General features: G+C 32.2%; 1 protein-coding gene across 2 annotated transcripts in view; it reads left to right on the forward strand.

Annotated features, from left to right (window-relative positions):
- The first annotated feature begins 1224 nt into the window (after positions 1-1224).
- The window catches only part of LOC132733957 (uncharacterized), a 57541-nt gene continuing 35078 nt past the window's right edge, over positions 1225-23687 (forward strand). For both annotated transcript variants that reach the window (XM_060720653.1, XM_060720654.1), the window contains exons 1-3: positions 1225-1478; positions 16429-18044; positions 22044-22557. In XM_060720653.1, coding sequence (XP_060576636.1) covers positions 1409-1478; positions 16429-18044; positions 22044-22557 — 2200 coding nt within the window. In that variant the 5' untranslated portion in view covers positions 1225-1408. The remainder of the gene's footprint in view (positions 1479-16428; positions 18045-22043; positions 22558-23687) is intronic.

Here is a 23687-nt window from a genome sequence, read left to right on the forward strand (position 1 = left end):
CTTCGTGCTAAACGCCACAGTTAAACATTTTATGACTGTAAGTCTTTATCAACTCATGCAATTTTGTCTATTTATGAATATTGAACGCCATAATCCACAATATCGACACTAATAACATGCTTTTATTGGCTCCATCACATTTGCGAGAGCTCTTTTACATTGCCGATGGCACATTTGAATAAGTGTAAATATTTCATTTGTAAGCAATCTCTTTGCAATATTTTTAGTGTTGAGCCAAAGTTAAGGTAGGCACAATGTTACGTTCAATATTATGTTGGTCAGCATTAACTTTATGGTAGGGAAATCACTCAAGACGTGTCTCCTCGCGAAAGAAAACACACGAGTTGACAATAGGTAAAAGTTCTAGCAACGTCATTTTGGAGTATTTCATATCCAAATTGCATCCAAAATGACGAGAAAAATATTGTTCGTGGCATAGCATTCATTGATTTATGAATAAAACAAGCATGTTTAAATCCGATATTTTTTAAACTGTGTTTACCTTTCAGCTTTGTTTTGGTCGATGGCTCTAAAACGGAAGTGTCGAGTGCATTTATTCATACAGATAAACCAAAATATGAAAGAGCCATTGTTAGGTAGGCGTGAAGTCAGTGCAAAAAAACGACCATTTACTGCCAATGGGATACTCTGTCCAATTCTCTATAAATGTACATGTACTTTGTTATAACAAAAATTGAGCCGCGTCATGACAAAACCAACATAGTAGGTTTGCGACCAGCATGGATCCAGACCAGCCTCCGCATCCGCGCAGTCTGATCAGGATCCATGCTGTTTTCTTACCAACTCTTTTACAAGTGGAGAAACTGACAGCAAACAGCATAGATCCTGATCAGACTGCGCAGATGCGCAGGCTGGTCTGGATCCATACTGGTCACAAACCCATTATGTTGGTTTTGTCGTGACACGGATCATACCATTATCATTTATTACCATATTACCACATTAAAATTGAATAGTTCTTGTTTCATTTCAGAGATCGCTGGTCCGCATTATGTGAGTTAAATATTCATATGTATCGAACCAAAACCCAGCTTTCACAATATCCCGCGGGATATCTGCGCAGGTAAGGTAATGATGAATAAATTCTGAAATTTTAACCATTGTTCCAATTACAATCGATGGCGAAAACAATTAAACAGAAATCGAGCTGTTCTTGCGCGTCAATTTTATGAACTATAACCAGTTTAAACTTCGTCTGCGTTCTAGTAATACATACAGTTAATTATTAATTTGTTAATAATATTAAGGTTAAAAAGAAGAATATACTTTTTTTAATATATACTTACATATCAGTGAAGTCTGTCAACTTGAACCGCGTGTTGCCAAGCAAACTCGCTTACGTCACTGGAATATATTTTATGTCTTTTAGAGGGACGCAGTTAGAGGAATGATTAGATACAAGATGGATTTCCGTGTGTTTTTATCCGTGATCATTTTGGTGTCTATTTTCATTCTAGGTATGTATAAAGTATTTGTATTTAATAAACAGATTGTTAAAAGATAAAGACAAGGATAAACAAGTGTGTTAAGTACTGTTTAAGTAAATCAAGACAGTGACATTTTTATGGTTTTGCTGTGACTGGTGGTTTGTGATGTGTGTTTAAAAAAATTTAATACAAGGTAATTTTATTTTGATTTAATTTTGTTTGACTTGCAAAGAGAAAGGTCTTCTGTCCTAATTTCCGGTGTAACATAAACAATGTTATTTAGTTCAACTAAATTAATGAATAATTTCCGGCCGTTTACAAGCATAATTTTGTCTTAATTTGTATGCCAATAATTTATCAATTCTGCGTTTGTATACATGAATTAATGGTTATAGGAATAGATATTATCTTATATTTGAACAAATATTGAACTAATTAAAGCGTATATAACAAAAAAAAATTGCCTCCAGATTGCGCGAATCTGGAGGCCATTTTTTTGTATTTTTTATAAAAAGAAAAAATTGAAAATGTATATAAAAGTAAAATATTGTGAAGATATCAAAGAAAGTAATTTACACGTTGCAAATGGCTCTCTCAATCCATGTAAACTACCAAATGAGATAAAATATGCAAAATAGCCCTTCTTGCGTTAGTCACGCAGAAGAAATATGGTGATAAAGTCTGCTAAATGAGGCATTAATCGCACATGACATGTCAGTTATGACTTGAAACTTGAATCTCAAAATTTAGTTATGACGAACAATTTATTTAAATGTTTAAATAAAAGTAAAATATTGTGAAGTGAACAAATATATAAACCTTTACACATTGTAAACGTCGCTAACAATCCACGTACAATACCAAAATGAGATAGAAAAAAAATGCAAAAATAGTCCTTACTGCGTTACTCTGCGTTTGTAACGCATTACTATGCACATAACATGTGAATTGTTGAAATGAAACATTTTTACTTTAATACATTTTCCTCAAATCTAATTTTTCTTGAAATATCTTGGATCATCGTTTAAGTTGCAGCTTTAGTATAATACTGATATTGGAAATAACTACAATGTAAATGACCATAATTTGGTCGGACTAAGCAACAAATTTAAGATTTAATAATTATGTAAAATATCTAACTATCATAAAGTTCGTATTCCGATAATTCTAATATACGATTAATTTTAATACGTTTAGTTAAGAAATAATATATCCCAAACTGTGATTTTATCGCTCAATAACATCATTGTTTGGAGTTCGGATGCGAGGAATTATATCACGAGGGCGTAGCCCGAGTGATATAATGATGCGCATCCGAACGACAAACAGTGATGTTATCCAGCGATAAAATCACCGATTTGGATATATTATTTCGATTCTAACACGACATCAACAAGTAAATGATGCCGTACCTGATATATAGCAAAATTGCGCCTGATTTGTTTCCGTACTTATTGTCAGCGCGTCGGATTTTATAGTGGTTACGTCACATGTATAATGATTACGTCACATGTCTAAATATAGAACGTCAAACAGTGATTTTATAGCATAATAACACACACTTTCGGTTCTTCTGTGTTTAATTGGGAAAAATGCGGGTCATGTTAGAATATATAATAAACCAGACACACAAGAAAAAAAGGGCATAAAAAAAGAATACTTGACTCCATGTGACGTCAAATGTAACGTAAATAACCAAATGATTGGCACGTAAACAGATTACAGTCTGAATTATAAATAAAGGATATTGAATGAGTGTTAATTCAATACTGAATTTATTGAAAGACTCGGATACAGTTATATTATGCGAGTCTCTGGGAGCGTCATGTTATTTTATTCAACGAGTTCAATAAATTCAATATTGAAATCACACGAATATAATATTCTATTTATCACATATCCAGAAAAAAGAATGTTTACAGTGAAAAAGAATCATTTTTCAATGACGCGCCTATAGTGTAACGCTTACATTTAGCGCGTCTTTACACGCAAATGACGTGACGTCAAAACATAATTATGCACGACCGTTAAATACCGTTTTTACGGAGTCGTAAACTTGGCACGGGTGTGTGATAAAATATTATAAATAAGGAGAGGACTACCATGAGCTATTGTAGCTCTCGGTCCAATTCCTTTCTGCTTAAATTGTAAATTATTAGCATGTATATATTATCTGCATAAAAATATGTTTAAACCAAATATTATAATATTAGTTTCATGAAGCTGAAATAAAAATTGTCAATTAAAATGTCACCTAGATCTACATATTAATAAAGAAAAAAAACATTATTATTTTTGTTTTATCGTTTATCAGGGGTTTTCGTTTAATCAGGGGTTTCTCACATTATCAGGGTTTCTACCAAACTCCTCACAGTGATAGCCTCTCTTGGCAGAATTGTCTGTGTACTGATAAGGGCAGATCACTGCGTAGGAGATTGGGTTTCTACAAGTATCCGGGTTTCTCGAATTATCACGGTTTCTCGCATTATCGAGGTTTCTTGTATATCGTGGTTTATTGTATACATGGTATATCTGGGTTTCTCGCTTTATCAGGGTTTCTGCTATTATCCGTGTTTCTCTTATTTTCAAGGTTTCTCGTAAAATAAGGGTTTCCAGTATAATCAGGGTTTCTCACATTATTTGGGTTTCTAATATTATCAGGGTTTCTCGTTTCATCATGTTTAAGTATTATCTGGGATTTTCGCGTTATCTGGGTCTAGTATCAACAGGGTTTCTCGTATCAGCAGGGTTTCTCGTATTATCAGGGGTTTTAGAACTGTCAGGGTATCTCTTTTGTCATGGTTTAGTACCATGACATAATTAGTCACGCAAAATTATGAAAATCGTAATTTAAGTTACTTGTGAAATGTGCTACCGATTCATTTCCGACGGCTTTCATGTTTGTACTATCCTTAGTTTTCTTTAGGCTGTTAGGCTGCCAACTTCAGGCTGCTAGGCTGCCAGACTGCTAGGCTACTAGGCTGCTAACTTCACAAAATTCGAAGCGTCAAAATGAAAAGAAAAATAAAGTTCAATATTTTAGAAAATAAAGATCGCGATACTGAAATAAGACGTGGAATGCTCTAAGTATGTGCTACCGATTCATTTCCGAGGTTTTTATGTTTGTACTATCCTAAGTTTTCTTTAGGCTGCTAGGCTGCCAGGCTGCTAGGCTGCTAACTTCAGAAATTTCGAAGCGCCAGAATGAAAGAAGAATAAAGTTCTTTTAAAAATAAAGATCGCGATATTGAAATAAGACGTGGAAAGGTCTAAGTATGGGAACCGATTCATTTCCGACGGTTTTCATGTTTGTACTATCCTTAGTTTTCTTTAGGCTACTAGGCTGCTAGGCTGCTAACTTCACAAATTTCGAAGCGTCAGAATGAAAAAAAAACTATGTTAAGATAAAGTTCTTAAAAAATAAAGATCACCATATTGAAAAAAGGCGTGGAATGATCTAAGGAAGAGCTACTGATGTATTTTCGACCGTTTTAATGTTTGTACTATCCAAAGTTTTCTTAAGGTTGCTAGGCTGCCAGGCTGTTAGGCTGCTAACTTCAGAAATTTCGAAGCGCCAGAATGAAAGAAGAATAAAGTTCTTTTAAAAATAAAGATCGCGATATTGAAATAAGACGTGGAAAGGTCTAAGTATGGGAACCGATTCATTTCCGACGGTTTTCATGTTTGTACTATCCTTAGTTTTCTTTAGGCTACTAGGCTGCTAACTTCACAAATGTCGAAGCGCCAGAATGAAAAAATAAGATGTACACTATAAAATTCTATACAAAATGTAGAAGTGTTGGCATAATGGTCCAGATGTAAGCCTCTCAACCAATAGATAGTATGTTCAATGCCCTCAATGTTTCCACATTTAAACCACCAAGGTGACCAAAGAATAAGAAGATTAAAGTAATAACTCCTTTTGCATGCTTGACTTGTCAATTGTAAAAATCGGAATGATTCGTGTTAAATCCGAGAATCATATTTCTCACGTATTAGATATATGAGATCATATTGTTTAATGGTAGGACATCGATTTATAGGGTGAAACGTTCTATAGTACCTTAAGCATTAGATTCTTTGTTCATAATTTAATTATTTAGTCGACAATATATCAATTACCTATTTAATAAGGCACGTGAAACCATTTCGTAACATAACCAAAGCAGTGTAAAAGGACAGGGGCGTGCACAAATCAGCAAAGTTACAAATTAATTAATCTTAATCGTAAAGCGACCATATTTAATTTACTAAACATTGTCTCCTGTAAACATTTAGTTCAACAGATTTGTTGCCAAAATTGTGCGTTTGTTTGTTCATTCGGAATACTTCGGAATTGACCCATAAAATTGAATATAGCAGTTGGTAGAAAATAGTAAACAGTAGCAAACTGAATAAAAACAGCTCTAAATAACGCTCCGCCTTTAGATCTGACCGTGACCACATACGAAGTCATCTCTGGTGACCTTTCACACAGCCAATCATCGGCGAGCATTCATAATTTTGAAAGCGATGTGGTTTCTAATTTTAACCCTGGGTAAACCAATATACGTTTTTACAATACGATTTTCCATAGCAAGTTGCATTTCGCGCATGCACATTCTGCGTAGGGTAAAAATGCAATAACGATGTCTACAGTTTATCATACTTTAAGGCTTTAATAGATGCGATTTCATGTTATGTCACCCAAAAAATATTAATTTTGGAATGACTTAAGGCGGTAAGTTATGAAAACGTGAATTAATTTTTAACAGATCTACGAAAATGTGCGGGATTAATAATTCAGTGGTCAAAAAGGGCACACACATGTCGTTTGTTTAAGGTATCATTAGACGACCTTTCCATCAGTAATTTAAATTGAAACAGCAGGGTGATAAAGATCAAATTTTATGACCCATGTATTACATAATATTACACAATTTGTATTGTACACTTCCTTTGGTCAGGCGGCAAGTGTCTAACAGATTGGCACGCGAACGGTTGTTCATTCAACCGAACGTTTAAATACCATGATATATATAGTTAATCAGTTACGCTTAAATGGTAATTTACGTAACTTTTAAATATACAATAACAATACAAATACTTTTATTGCAAATAAAACATTATTACAATGTTTATAGCAAAAACAAAACATATATATACATTCATGAAAATGAGATCTGACATGGAATGAAAAAAATAATAATAACATTATTTCCTGAAAGGTCTTAAAATACTTAGGAAATAGCAGGTTGCACAAAATGTCTTAAATATGATATTGATACTACATCTAGATGTTAATATGATATTAATTAATACTACATCATCAAGATATTCTATCTTTATTTGCAAAATATAAAAACTTAGAAAGGTTGTTTAGCTCTATTTTCGATTTAGAATTTAATAAAGACTCAAATTTATTAATTGTCGGCCACCTACAGAAATATCCCTTTAAAAACTTTTTTCTAAGCTCTCTATATCTAGGACACACCATCAAAAAGTGAAACTCTGTTTCAACTCTGTTCATGTTACAGGACTTACATAACCGTTGCTCTCGCGGAATATTCGTATATCTTCCGGATTCTATAAATAGCTTATGTGCAGATACCCGAAATTTTGATAAAGTTGTCATATATTTTCTATCTTGTATACAATCAATATATGCCTCGCGTTCAAAAGTGTGTTTAAATAAACTATAGCTTTGTAATCGCGGAGAATTATTTATTTATTAAATATACCGATCAATGTTTATGGATTTTGAGAAGAGAAGAATTGTGCGACGTGCATTATTAAAAATAACGTGTATTACAAAGAAGCGGATAAAATGTGTGTTATATCACTTCCAAACAGCCCATCTTAACTTCTCAAGATTTAAAAAAAAAATATTTAAAATCTATTTATGTGACTTAAACTTTTCTGTTTGCATCACAGGCAAATCGGATAAAGGATATAATCATGTATATTGGAAAATGCATTATCACCTGTTCTGATATTTTTTCAGAATGATGATTAATCTCGATTTCATGTTATAAAATTTCTTTTGTTTTTATATGAACTATTTCAACAGCAAATAAGTTGACTTTTCATTTGCTTATAGATATATTTTCACATCTTCTTTAAAAAAATGATCTCAGTGTCAGGTCTGTGATCGTAAATTCTTAAACAAGTATCTTTTCAATGCTTTTTTTATGGCATTCTTCGCCACAAAGCTATGAAGTCATACTTTTCTACCGTTTACCTTGAACTAACTCGTAATTGCCTATGAACTTCTACTATATTTCTATGCAGGGCAATGCATTTTTTGCCCTACGCAGATTGCGCATGCGCGAGAAAAAATAAAAATCGCAAATAACCCTCATGTAACCTATTTTGCACCGTACGCAACGTCTGAGTACAAACATTGACCCTAGAACCATTAAACAGATAATAACAAACATACCATCGGTTGGAAACCAGTCTAGAACCGGTGTGTATGTGTATAACGGATGATATACAAATTGATTTCGTAAATAGAATTGGTTCAAAAGAAGGAAAGGGACCCAGGCCTATTTTGGTAAAATTTAATCGGCTAAAGGATAGGGAATTGATCCGAAAAACATCTTTTGAACGAAAAGAGCATTTAAAATCTTTGAAAACTGGTGTAGGAGTACAACTCACTAAATCAACTCTAGAAAAAAGGCAAGCGTTAAATCATATTATGCGGAGAGAAAAAGCAGCCGGAAATAAGATCAAGTGGATCGGTGATAGACTTTTTGTTCAACATAAAGACAGTGAGGAATTTAAGCAAATTACAAACTAGGGATGTCGAGAGGAGCTAAAGTGTATCTCATGGAATGTTAATGGCTTATTGAGAAAGATAACTGATGATGAATTTATTAAATACATAAATTCGTTTGACCTAATTTTGTTAAGCGAAACATGGATTAGTAAAACACATACATACAATATAGATATCGAAGGATATAGCAGTGTTCATATTTTTGGTAATAAAAGCATAGGAACTAAGAAAGGTCGATATAGTGGAGGACTCTCAATATATTTTCGTAATAAGTTAAAAAGTAAAATATCTGTTATTGAAAAGAACAATGATGGACTTATATGGCTTAAAATTTCTCATGATGTTTTTGATTTCAATGAAGATGTATTTTTATGCAATTTGTATATTCCGCCGAAAGGCTCAAATGTATTAAATCATAAAGAAGTAGATTTTTTTGAAGAAATTGAAAAAGGTATAGAAAAATATAGTAAATTAGGAAAAGTCTATGTAATAGGAGACTTCAATTCAAGAACGTCCGATTTAAATGATATTTTAGAGTATGATAGATACCTTGATATTGATAATGATGATGATTTAATGGTTGAAATTAGTAATATACCAATACGTATAAATCAAGATAATTGTATTGATAATAATGGAAAAAAATTAATTTCTATGTGTAAAAGTACAGGATATATCATACTTAATGGTCGAATACATGGAGATCAAGGTAAAGGTGACTTTACCTTCTGCTCAGCACGTGGACTTAGTGTAACTGATTATCTTTTATCACATTTTTTGAATTATAGTTTTATTTCTGATTTTGATATTCTAGAATGGAATGAATTTTCGGATCATGCACCTTTATATTTTACCTTTAATAGAAAATGTCGTCTATTTAATGATCAGACATATAGCAGGGTTAAAGAAAATGTTACTGAAAACAAAATAATTTGGGATAATGACAAAGTAAAAGATTTTTTAGAACTTCTACTTGCAAATAAAACTGATATAGATTCCTGCGTTGGGGATAACTATACTGTTGAAACACAGACCGAGACACTTTCAAACTATTTGTATTCAAATGCTATGAAAATATTCGGAAAGGATGTCCCTGTTTCGGATATACAAATTCGGACACATAAAAAGTCGAAATGGTTTGATGAATCATGCTTCTTGGCTAAAAAAGAATTTAAAATAGCTAGGAATTTATTTCTGAGAAATAAAACTGATGAAAATAGAATAAAATTCACCAAAAGTAGAACTAAATACAATCTAATAAAGAAAAAAGCAAAAACAAATTTTAAAATTAATGAAGCGAAACGTTTAGAAGAAATTGCAAAAACACAACCGCGTACATTCTGGAAGTCAATAAAAAAATGCTATAAAAGTAAAAACATCTGTGAAGAAAAAATAGAAATAGATGAACTTTACGATCACTTTAATAATCTTTTTGGGGAAATACCTGAAACTAATGATCAAGAATCAGAATTTAGACAAGAAACCAATATTTATGAAAATTTAGATAAAGATATTACCGAGAATGAAATTCGGAACGCAGTATATGGACAAAAAAGTTTTAAGGCATGTGGTCCCGATTGTATATCCGCAGAAATTATTAAGTCGTCGTATGATATCATTTCTCCATACTTACTTAATATATTTAATAGATTATTCTTAAATTCTGATTACCCTGAAGCTTGGGGAGATGGATATATTATACCAATATTTAAAGGCGGAGACAAAACTGACGCAAAAAACTATCGTGGTGTAACTTTAAATAATATAATAGCCAAAATATATTCTCAGGTACTTTTAAATAGGTTAACTAAATGGACTATACAATATGAGAAAATTGCTAATAATCAATTCGGATTTCAAAAAGGGAAAAGTACAGTCGATTGTGTTTTCATTTTGCATTCTGTTATTTCAAAGTTATTAAATTCTGGTAAAAAAGTATATAGTGTATTCATTGATTATGAAAAATGTTTTGATAAGATAAATAGATCATTTCTCTGGCAAAAGTTATTAAGTGAAAACGTTAGCTCTAGAATGGTAAACGCAATAAAATCTATGTATAGAACTGTTCGATTACGTATTAGGTTTAATAATAGACTCTCTGAGCCAATTCTCTCACACTTGGGCGTGAAACAGGGAGACCCGAGTTCTTCTTTGATGTTTATGATGTTCGTAAATGATATTGTTGACAATATAAATACTAATCTAGATGGATTATTCACATATGAAGATTTAATTTTATTTTTAATTTTATACGCAGATGATCAGGTGTTATTTGCAACATCACCAGAATCCTTACAATCAATGATAAATGATATTGAAATATATTGTAATACATGGGGTCTAAAAATAAATACTTCAAAGACTAAGGTTATGATTTTTTGAAAAAGGCAGTAGACATACAAATTATGATTTTTACCTTTATAATACTCTACTAGAAAATGTTACTTCTTTTAAATATTTAGGCGTATATTTTTTCAAAAATGCAAATTGGAATAGAACCCAAAAATGTATTGCAGAACATGCATCTAAATCTTTACATAAACTATTTTCAATTTTTGATAAGTACGATTTTTCTACTAGTGAAAAAAGTAAATTGTTTGATTCGCTAGTTGCTACTGTATTAAACTACTGTTCAGAAGTCTGGGGAATGAATGCAGGAACAGATATAGAACTTATTCATACAAAATTCTGTCGAAAACTTTTATATGTTAATAAATCAACTAATACTACTGGTCTCTATGGAGAATTAGGGAGAGTTCCTATGATTATTTTTAGAAAAATAAATATGATAAGATATTGGATCCATTTACTGAAATCAGACAACTCTTTGCAAAAACAAATTTATATCATGCTTAAGAATGATGCCAATAATAATATAACATACAATAATTCAAATTGGGCCTTTCATATAAAAACAATGTTAAACAATCTAGGACTTTCAAATATATGGATAAATCAAGATAATGGAAATTTTACATTTTTAGAAATTAAACAAAGGATATTAGATAATTATTATCAAGCTTGGTATGCAAACATAAACAATTCACAACGTTTACTTACTTACTGTAGGTTTAAACAATCTTTTAACTTTGAAACATATTTAAATTCAATAAGTGAAAGGAAATTTCGGATTGCCTTAAGTAGATTTAGATTATCATCGCATAATTTAGAAATAGAAAGAGGTAGATATCTTAATATAGAACGAACTAATAGAATATGTAAATTTTGCAACCAAGATAATATAATTGAAGATGAGTATCATTTTCTTCTTGTCTGCCCAATATATCGAGAAATAAGGAAAAAATACTTCAAACCATATTTTTGTAGGTGGCCAACTCTTAATAAATTTGATAGACTGATGTCCACAGATAATGAAAGACAATTGTTAAACTTATCAAAATATATATTTTTTTCAAATAAATTAAGGAATAGTTTAGAAATTTGATAATTATTATATTGGTATCGATTTAAATTTACCTATGTCAAACTAGTTTATTTATAGTGTAAGCTTCTCTATGCAGAAAATATTTGATTGCTAATGATTTCTCGTGTCATTTGTCACCGGAAGACGGACAAAACCCCACCAGTTAAAACCCCACCACTCAAAATTTTATAGAGTGGACAAAACCCCACCACTAAATTTTATAGAGTGGACAAAACCCCACCACTAAATTTCACAGAGTGGACAAAACCCCACCACTTATTGGGCAAGATTTGATGAATTATAATATATATAATATACACATTTTTTTCACATTTTATTTTTTAATTTCAATATAACATTTGTGTAATATAAGAATGAACAATTTTATCAACATTGCATGTACATCTTGCATGTGCAATATGCAAAAAAGCCTTAAAGGTGTTACAAACTGTACACAAAAAACTTAATCCTAATCCCTGAAGAACAAAACAGATTATTTATTGATGTTTTGATTGCAAAAAAGGTGTTACAAACTGTAACTCCTTATTGATGAGTTGTTCACACATTATTTTGAGTTTCTGCTGATGCACAATTGTCTGTTTTTTAACATGTTTACAAGAAAGTTTTGTCCAGTCTATAAAACTGAAGTGGTGGGGTTTTGTCCACTCTGTAAAATTTAGTGGTGGGGTTTTGTCCACTCTATGAAATGTAGTGGTGGGGTTTTGTCCACTCTATAAAATTTTGAGTGGTGGGGTTTTAACTGGTGGGGTTTTGTCCTACATTCTTTGTCACCTTATGTCAAATGTATATTATGGCTAAAAGCATTGTAATGCTTAATTGCTAAATAAATGTTGTTGTTGTTGTTGTTGTTGTTGTTGTATGTGCTGTCATACCCATTTATCTGCCTCCGGCACGCCTCTTGGCAGGAGTGTCATACTGATTGTAACCTGCCTAGTCTCTTGTGATAATGGTGTTGTATACACCAAGCGCCACAACAACTTTACGGCGCTGCATTGCTGAATCAACACATGCAATATAATAACCAAATCCTTTTTTATGCTTTTTATACTAAAATGATTAACTTTTGGCGCTTTGCAAAAGTTTAGTAGTATATAAGACAAATTTTATGTTATTTACTTATACTTTAGTCAGAAAACTTATCTTTAATTATTTTAATATTCTTTGTAGCGGCCTAGTTTTTAACACAATTTTTTTACATCTAGTTAAAATATGGTAGAATCACATTCATGTATGTCGGAGCTGTATGGTTCAAAGTTTTGTATAAAAATATAGCTCTGTGATACATGTATTAACATCAGTCGGTAATGTGATAACTAATTATTAATAAGGTTTCAGTTTCAGCTTTTATGTCAAATCGGCATATTAAACATGGTGTACGACATAATCCCCTTCGGACAAAATACCCTTCGTGTATTTTTGCATATCTGGACATAATCCCCTCCATGGGTGGACATAATCCCCTTCATGTGTGAAATTTTGAAGTGGATAAAATCCCCTTCATAAAATTGCTACCTAGGACAAAATCCCTCTCGGAGGAATTTTCGCTTTATAAAGTGGGTATGAGAGCTTAATGTTAAGTAAGTAGAAAATATTTCAGCAGAAATGCACATTCAATTAGCACATTTTAATCACATTAAAATTGCTTAAAATTGCTTTGTTAAAGCATTCATAACAATCAATTAAATAGTGCAGTGATCTTGGTTTGATTAAATCATCACTTTTTCACCAATAGAAATTGTAACAATGGATAGTATATATCAATTAGAATTATCAACTTATACAATCAATGAAACAATTATTGGCTAATAAAAATGTTTTTCATACTAATCAATTTAAAACAATTAAAGAAATTGCCTAATCAAATATGTGTTATGCAGTTGATAATTTACCATAATTTTAATGAAAACTTCTAAACTAAATAACTATTGATACAGAATTTTAAATAAAAAAACAAAAGTTCATTATTCACCAATTTTTAGGGAGTATAATTATACATTATTCATCAATTTTATGGAGCATAATAATACATTAGAAACCTATGAAACAAGGGGATTTTGTCCGGGTAGTGAAGGGGATTTTGTACAGCCATGCAAAAACATGAAGGGGATTTTGTCCATGCATGAAGGGGATTTTGTCCGGGTAGGCGAAGGGGATTTTGTCCGAAGGGGATTATGTCTGACATTCATTAGACATATCTTTGGCCAATTTAACAAATACAATTGACGAACATGGCCAAGATATACAACATCATACATAGTTTACATGATAAACCAAATAAACATTTAAGCAAATATATTCATTTACAAAATTTAAGAAGCAGCTACCGTTTTAAGACATATCTTCCTTAAATGGAAAGCCTCATATATGTACTTTGCAGTTTTATACAACTTACATTTACTCCTGCATAACGATTAATATTAAAATGTAAATAACTAAGTGTTTTTCATAATGGCCTTGTTATTGGGGGTGTATGGACATAATCCCATTCGGACAAAATCCCTTCGCATACCCGGACAAAATCCCCTCCACGGATGGACATAATCCCCTTCATGTTTTTGCAAGGCTGGACAAAATCCCCTTACCTATCCGAACAAAATCCCCTTGTTTTATAGGTTTTCTTATGTATTATCATACTCCATAAAAATTGATGAATAATGAACTTTTGTTTTTTTATTGATAATTATGATCAAATGATACAAGTAACCTTTATAATCATATAAGCTTGATAAGACATATTTTTTATTTGTTCAGATCAATTATCAAGCAAATTTTCATTAATAACAATTTAATTAGTTTAGCAGTTTTCATTATAATTGTGGTACATTACCAACTGGATAACAAATGTATTTGATTAGGAAATTTCTTTAAAGGTTTTAAATTGATAGGTAATTAGCGTTCATTTTAATTGTTTAAAATGATGAATTAATTCACTCAAGTAAGAGGGATACTCAGGCAAATAAATGACAAAAATATCAAAATGATTTAATGTACTCAAATCACGCTAACATGACATTTTCTAAAGTCCCAGCATGCAATTCTGTTTAAGTTCTATTTATGTTGGGTTTGAAGCGTAAATATATCTAGATGTATTGAACGGAATTTACCGCCGACATAATCACCGAGTTTTTTTAAATCAAGCCATGTGACTTGAACAAACCCTGGAAGTTACAATAACAGATTTTGTGGATATTGAATAATTGAAACAAGTCTAAGTCATTCATTTGATATGTTCTTTAACGTTTCCATAGTTCACTGTGGCAACTTATGTGAAATCTTAGCGCTCTAACCTGACCCACGCGGGTCAAGTTAGGAAACCAGCATTTTATTTTTTTATAAGGAGAAAAGTTTTGTTCCTAAGACTGACTAGTTTATTTATTTTGAGGACATTTACAGAAAGATGAATGAAAAACTCAAAAAGAAGAATTGAAAATTTTGCCTGTGTTTCCCTTTAAAAGAAACATATATAAATGAGCGACTTTGGTTATGCATCTTCATTACCAAAATGGAAGTCATCGAAAGTAACAAAGACTCTGAAAAGCTATGTTTCGAAGGTTATACTTACACAAAGAAAAATGCATCAAAGTCAACAGCATAATGCAGTATGTCGCTCTCATTCCCACTTTATAAACAGAAAATTCATCGAGGTGGATTTTGTCCTAGGAAGCATTTTTATTGAGGGGATTTTGTCCACTTCAAAATTTCACACATGAAGGGGATTATGTCCACCCATTGAGGAGATTATGTCCAGATATACAAAAATACATTAAGGGGATTTTGTCGGAAGAGGATTTTGTCTGACATTCGTTATTGGGCTGAAGACTGTCATATCAGTTTAAGGCCAATGACCGAAAGCTAATATGAACGTCTAAAGCCCAATAACAAGGCCATTATGAAAACACTTAATTATTGACAATTTTATAAATAAACTACACATAATCTAAAAATGTTAAAAGCTTAATGAAAAAATAACTAATGTAAAAATTTTATTGAAATAAAATTTATTGTTCATAACAAAACACCATGAAGAAGAGTGAAAATACCATTTCTATGGGTGTATCTACAATTAAATTATAACATTTTAATAAACCAGAATGTTGATAAGAAAAATAAAAAACATATTTACATATAGTGTAAATATAACATTTTTAACAAACATCAACAACCACAGCTAACAGTTCCTACTTTATACAGACATGTCTCACTTTCTTCAACTATCATTCCTTGAAATTCCGTTGTTGTGAGGTAGGCCAATTTCAAATGAGATTCTTGTTTTAAAATGTCTCTTAAACCTACCTTGCAGGATTTCAAAATGGCGACTTTTTCAATGAAAAAAGAGCATATTTATAATGGCCGAGCTGAAGATCCAATCATAATTCTCTAATCTCCTAATTGCCGAGTTTTCTCACAAAGGCCCTACATTTTGCATAATGGCCTTGTTTTATATTTATAATGTTGTGGTGAACTCATATTAGCCTTACATTTCAAATGAAAACGTGAGTAATATTGAAAAGTTAATTAATAAATATAAAGAAATTGAAACTCCTTTGAATATGTAAATATTTGAAAACTGAGCCCAATCGACAATGTATCAGTCTATGTCTACCGTTTTGCGGGAAGACACTATATCGTTGACAGAAAAGTTTCACATTGTGAAATAGGCCGAACCTCTACCATGTATTAAATGGACTGCAGCACCATGGCCTGTTGCTGGTTAATCATAACTTCGAAATATAAGTTTGTCATAAAACTTTTTGTTACATCTTTATATATTGCAGGTAAAAATAATGTTGAATCAGCCTTAATTGTTACATCCGCTGACGTAAATGCAACAGGTATTGAAAACGGACTTAGTGCGACATTTGCTTTCACCGGACCAACCAATGTCACGTGTATGATTATCGCAGAAAACGAAGATGAAGTTGAGGCTCTAGAAATTCTTCAGTCTGATCCTCAAGCCGTGGAAACAAGCTTTATTCTAAATGGGTTTTATGACTTATACATACCAGTTTTTGGTGATACAGATTTGTACATAGAGAAGAAAGAAAATTTCTACGTTGGATCATCTATAACTGGAATAGACATCAGTAATAACGTTACTGGATCTGTGATACCTTTCAATGCACCGCTAGACGACGATATTGATTTCACATTCAGTTTTAGTACAGGGACTGATGTCAATGCAACTATTTCACTTCCTGACGGATGGTCGCACTCTCTTACTAACATTAATAACGAATCACATACCGTTACAATACCAAAAGACAGATTTATGGAATCTGGTCTTTATACCGTTGATGTTGATTTAGTAAATCCTTTGGCAGAAAACGGAATTCTCAGATCAGCTGTGTTGGCTGTACAAGCGCCTGTAGATGGAGTCACAATTTCGTTGACGCCGTACGAAGTTGGTAATGAACCAGTATATATAATGGTAGGCCAAGAGTTTAATGTTTTAATCACACTAACAACTGGTGATGACTTAATGCATTCGTTATTAGTTGAACAAAACACAACCATTGTGGATTTGAAAGGAAATTTCTGTGAAGGTCAACAGCTTCAAAACGAAATTCCATATACATTTGAATCTGCTGGTTCCTACAACATCACTGTTGAAATATCAAATTATGTCAGTTACTTCAGTAAAACTATTGAGATAAACGTTATTTACGCTGTTGATTTAACTTTAGAGGTTACGCCTTTGTTGTTTTCCAGTGAAACTGCCTCTTTTACTGCTACAGTAACTGATACTGCAAATCTGCCAATGGGAACCGTTTCTTGTAAGGTAGATTATAACGATGACTCACCGCCTGGATACATGATCTTTGACATGTCCCCTTCTACATTTGGTGAATTAGCTAGTACAACAAATACCTTGACCAAAACGTATACAGAGAGATGGTACAATACAATAATCAATTGTACAAATCAGCTTCCTTCCGAGGTCAACTCTTTACAAACATACGCAGTACTTCAAAACATTGTAAAAGTTGTTAATGAAATTACAACAACTTTTCAACTTTCGCATGATATAGATGACATTGGGCATCACCCTTTTACCAAGCCTATAACATTTTCAATACATCAGACTAGTGTTTCAGACCCTACATATGCTAATGTAACTTGTGAGTTTAACAGTAATGACGGAACAACAGATGAACTGACAAACGTAACAGGGGAAGTAACTACTGCAAGTAATATAACGTTAATAAAAACTTTCGATGGTGGAAAGAATCATACTATTTCAGTAAAGTGTAGCAATTTGAAATCATTTCAAGTCTTTCCTCCAATAACCGTTCATGTTTATTTCAATTGCTGGACAACTGAAGAGTACTTTGACGCAAGCTTCAAAAAGCCAAATGGAGCATTCAGGTCTAAAACCAACGAGGAATTTACGGTAAGTTGTATTACACTAGTATACTGTTTTGTTTATATAGTGTGCAATTTTCAAAGGCGTATTTAAGTATTCTGTATCAAAAATGCTTCAAACTGTTTCGATCAGTTAAACATATGACCCCTCCTCCTCGCCCAATTATATTACTACCCAAAGAAATTAATAGCTATGTTGCTTGATAGTTTGCTGCCTATTTAACGTAAAGCTGTATGCTTCCAGGTGAGCAAAAATATTTCAAAGAAATCAAAATTAAGAAAACTTTATTTAAATCTTAAAAATAGTAAAAATATGAATAAAATATGAACACTTGTCTGCAACTAATGACTAATGCAGTATTTATCAACATTGTGACTAACGCAGTTTTCCATATTCTGATATATTTTTTGTTAGTTTTTTATTCTTAACGTGCCGTTCGCTATGTTTAAATTGCTTATTTTGTTCACCTGACTATAATTTTCTTTATAATTTATTATAATGATTTTCATGAAAAATAGCATATATCTGGAGGCTTGCTTTAAATACTAGGTTCTCTATACAATCTAAATGCTATAGAAATTATTTAATGTTCTAACTATAGAATTTTATTTCTGTGCTGTTTAATGAAATTAATAAGTGTGTTGACCATTGAACTAAATCGCTTTCGCCTTTAGAAATTCGGAAAGCAAGCAACCTATTAAATTAAATTACAGCTCTGCCTTTAAAGCACTATCACAAAGCTAGCTACAGAATTCTAGCATCTACAATAGTTGTTTAAAGAATCTAATTTCTATTAAGAATTTTAGTATCCTGTTGCCTAATGTCTTAAATGACAGTGCTACCTATAGGAAATATTTTTTTTTATAAATCAATGGTTACTCTGTATATACCTATAGAATTTAATAACTGTGCTATAATTGAATTAAATTGATTTGCTTCTAATATAAATCAATTAAAGTTTTAATGCTTAAAAAACTTAGTTACTATGAAGGGAGGCTACCTGATATAGATTGTTTGCTGACATAGACTTGAATTGCTGTACTGTCTCAGAGTTCTATTTTTTTGTTTTAACTTTCGTGCTGTCAACAGAGATAGAAAATTGTACCCTAGTATGTAGAGATAGAGAAATGTACCCTTGTATGTAGAGAGATATAAATGTACCCATGTATGCAGAGAAAGAGAAATGTACCCTCGTATGTAGAGATAGAGAAATGTACCCTCGTATGTAGGGATAGAGAAATGTACCTAAGTATGTAAAGATAATTAATTGTACGCTCGTATGTAAAGAAAGAGAAAAGTATCTTTGTATGTAGAGATAAAGAAAAGTACATTCTTATGTAGGGATAGAGAAATGTGCCTTCGTATGTAGTGATAGATATATTTACCCTTATATGTAAGGATAGAGAAATGTACCCTTGTATGTAGGGATAAAGAATTGTACCCTCGTATTTAGAGATAGAGAAATGTACCCTCGTATGTAGAGATAGTGAAGTGTACCTTTGTATGTATAGAAAGATAAATGAACCTTTGCATGTAGAGATAGATAAATGTACCTCTGTGTGTAGAGAGAGTTAAATGTATCCTCATATGAAGAGATAGATAAATGTACTCTTGTATGTATAGATAGAAAATTGTACCCTAGTATGTAGAGATAGAGAAATGTACCCTTGTATGTATAGATAGAAAATTGTACCCTAGTATGTAGAGATAGAGAAATGTTCCCTTGTATGTAGGGATAGAGAAATGTACCAATGTATGAAGGGATAGAGAAATGTACCCTCGTATGTAGCGATAGATAATTGTACCCTAGTATGTAGAGATAGAGAAATGTACTCTTGTATGTATAGATAGAAAATTGTACCCTAGTATGTAGAGATAGAGAAATGTACCCTTGTATGTAGGGATAGAGAAATGTACCAATGTATGAAGAGATAGAGAAATGTACCCTCGTATGTAGCGATAGATAAATGTACCCTCGAATTCAGAGATAGAAAAAAGGAACCCTCGTATGTAGCGATAGATAAATGTACCCTCGTATGTAGAGATAAAGAAATGCAACCTTGTTTGTAGGGATATAGGAATGTACACTCGTATGTAAAGATTGAAAAATGTACACTCGTATGTAGAGATAGGGAAATGTACCTTAGTATGTAGAGATAGAGAAATGAACCCTTGTTTGTAGGGATAGAAAAATGTACACTCGTATATAGAGATATATACCGTCGTAAGTAGAGATAAAGAAATGTACCCTCGTATGTAGGGATAGGAAAATGTACCCTCGTATGTAGAGATAAAGAAATGTACCCTCGTATGTTGCCATAGAATTTGACTGTTGTTCTGCTTTATATAATTGTGCTGCATTTAGTATTAAAATGTGTAATAAATGAGATAAATGTGCTGCTTGTGGAATTTGACTGTTGCAATGCTTATACTTGTATAATTCGATTACTTTGCGGCTTAATTTTTTTGATAATTCTGTTGCCTTAAGATAATGATTATTGTGCTGCTTATAGATTTGCATTTCTGTGTTGCTTTCAGAATGTCATTGCAGTGTTTCTTATTTATTTTGATTAATGTGTTGTTTGTTGAATTTGTTTGTCATGCTGCCTATAGATTTGACTGTTTTGATAATTTGGTGATGCTTATAGGATTTAACTGTGTTGCCGTTGCTTTGCTGCTCAAAGACGTTGATCATTGTAATGCTTATAAAATTACATTATAATGGAGCTTATTGTCTTGTCTCTGTTTGATCTGCTGCTTATAAACTCAATTGTTTACCCTACTCATAGAACTTGATCGATTAACTGCTTATAGAATTTGATTACTGTGCTGGTTATGAATTTTGACTACTTGGGTGCTTTTTGAGCTGCTTATATAAGTTGATGACTGTCCTGACTCAATGATTTCGATTACTGTTTTGGTATGTTGCTTAAATGTTTTGATTACTGTGTTGCTTAAATGTTTTGATTACTGTGTTGCTTATATAATTTGATTTCTGTGTTGCTTATATAATTTGATTTCTGTGTTGCTTATATAATTTGATTTCTGTGTTGCTTATATAATTTGATTACTGTGTTGCTTATATAATTTGATTTCTGTGTTGCTTATATAATTTGATTACTGTGTTGCTTATATAATTTGATTACTGTGTTGCTTATATAATTTGAATACTGCGTTGTTGCTTATATAATTTGATTACTGTGTTGCTTATATAATATGATTACTGTACTGCTTATATAATTTGATTACTGTGTTGCTTATATAATTTGATTACTGTGTTGTTGCTTATATAATTTGATTACTGTGTTGCTTTTATAATATGATTACTGTACTAGTTATATAATTTGATTGCTGTGTTGCTTATATAATTTGATTACTGTACTGCTTATATAATTTGATTGCTGTGCTGCTTATATAATTTGATTGCTGTGCTTCTTATATAATTTGATTGCTGTGCTGCTTATATAATATGATTACTGTGCTGCTTATATAATATGATTACTGTACTGCTTATATAATTTAATTTCTGTGTTGTTTATATAATTTGATTGCTGTGCTGCTTATATAATATGATTACTGTGTTGCTTATATAATTTTATTGTTATGTTGCTTATATTTGATTGTTTTGATACTTATATAGTTTCATTATTGTCCTGTTTATATGATTTGGTTACTATGCTGCTCATATAATTTGATTATTGTGTTGCTTAAATAATTTGAACAAAAATTAAAATTTCATTAGTTTACACTTACAAGACAACAACAAGTGATAGATATCATAGTGTTTAAAACAGTATGTACTGTATCAATGGATAATGTATGCCAAAATGGCAGGTTTACGCTTTTGTACAATACTAAATGAACCAGTGGAGCACTTTGTTATATCCGAGGAACAACCTAAACACTTCAAAGATCCAGAAATGGTGAAACAAATCAGGATACCAAATGCAGTCGTACAGTCCTGTTGTTTACAATCATTGGTAAAGCAATCTTGTTAATGTTTTCCTTGTCATGTTTTGATTACAGCTAAAACCAAATGTGAGGCTTTCCGGATTTTGTCATGGAGATCTAAAGCACTACTGGACGTTGTACAGAAGATCAAACACCGGTGAACAATTTATTAAAAATTTGACCAGCGAAAGTGCAACAATAATAAATCTTCCCAAATTTACTGTGGAGGACGAAGCTACATACAAACTAGAACTTTCCACTTATTTCGTCGATTATGTAATTATACCCATTTTGCGTGACTTCGCAGATATAGATTTCAGTTTACCACCTTTGACGGTGATCATGAAAGTGAATAATTCAGTAAACAGTATCGAGACAATGAGGTTAGACCACGTTTTCTTAGATAGCATCGACTCATCAGATCCAAGTGAAAAAGATGATTTTGATACGAACATTCTTACAAGATCATGGGCTTGTAGAACTGGAACGGCTCTTACTAAGACACACGTTGCTCAGTTTATAGGCAGCACAGATCTAAGTATTTGGCCTGCTCAAGCTGATGTCGACTGTACATCTTATCTGCAACCTAGTACGTAAATAATTACTGTCTTATCAACAGTTGTCTATATCTAAAGAGACATTATGCCCATCAAATTATGAGCCGCGTCACGACAAAACCAACATAGTGCGTTCGCGACCAGCATGGATCCAGACCAGCCTTCGCATCCGCGCAGTCTGATCAGGATCCATGCTGTTCGCTATCCGTTTCTCTACTTATAGTTATAGAGTTGGTAAGCGAACAACATGGATCCTGATCAGACTGCGCGGATGCGCAGGCTGGTCTGGATCCATGCTGGTTGCAAACGCACTATGTTGGTTATGTCGTGACGCGGCTCAATTATGTCGAGTGAACAGGTGAAAGTCAAAATAAACTTACAGTTTGCCATAATTCCTTTCAATTGTTACAATTTACTTCGCATGAATAACTGACGTGGCCCAGGGAACTTTCTATAGATATCTACCTGGATTTACCTGTTATAATATATTAATGAAGAGTGGGGAAGTCTTTTGATATATTTAGCAGGTTTAATTCTATCATTTTGTAGTGAACATTTTCAAACAATCATCTATTGGTCATTAACCATTATCTTTTAAAATATATAGTCCGTTCAGCTCAACTTGACAATGAAAAAATGAGCATAATGTCACTTTAAAATTAATATTATAATCATTTGAATATAAACAGATTTGTTTTCAGAAAAAATAAAAAAGAAACTTTGAAAATGTAAGAGACACGCAATAAAAGTTCTGAATGTTGATAAAAATGAACTGCGTCATAACAAAACCAACATAGTGCGTTTGCGACCAGCATGGATCCAGACCAGCCTGTGCTTCCGCGCAGTCTGACCAGGATCCATGGTGTTCGCTTACCAACTCTATTACAAGTAGAGAAACTGATAGCGAACAGTATGGATCCTGATCAGACTGCGCGGATGCGCAGGCTTGTCTGGATCCATGCAGGTCGCAAACGCACTATGTTGGTTTTGTCGTGGCATGGCTCAAATAATGAAAATTTGCTTCTTCTCTTTTTCTTTATTTTGACTAGAAGCATTTAATTGTCCATTTCATGCTATGTTACACATGTTTTGTATTTAAACATTGTGTATATAATCAAACCTTATATATTTGAATCATATTAAGTATTTTGGGAAATTTGTT

Source organism: Ruditapes philippinarum, unplaced genomic scaffold (assembly GCF_026571515.1).
Source record: "Ruditapes philippinarum isolate M1 unplaced genomic scaffold, ASM2657151v2 ctg36_1_1_1_1, whole genome shotgun sequence".
In the NCBI taxonomy this organism is placed as follows: Eukaryota; Metazoa; Mollusca; class Bivalvia; order Venerida; family Veneridae; genus Ruditapes; species Ruditapes philippinarum.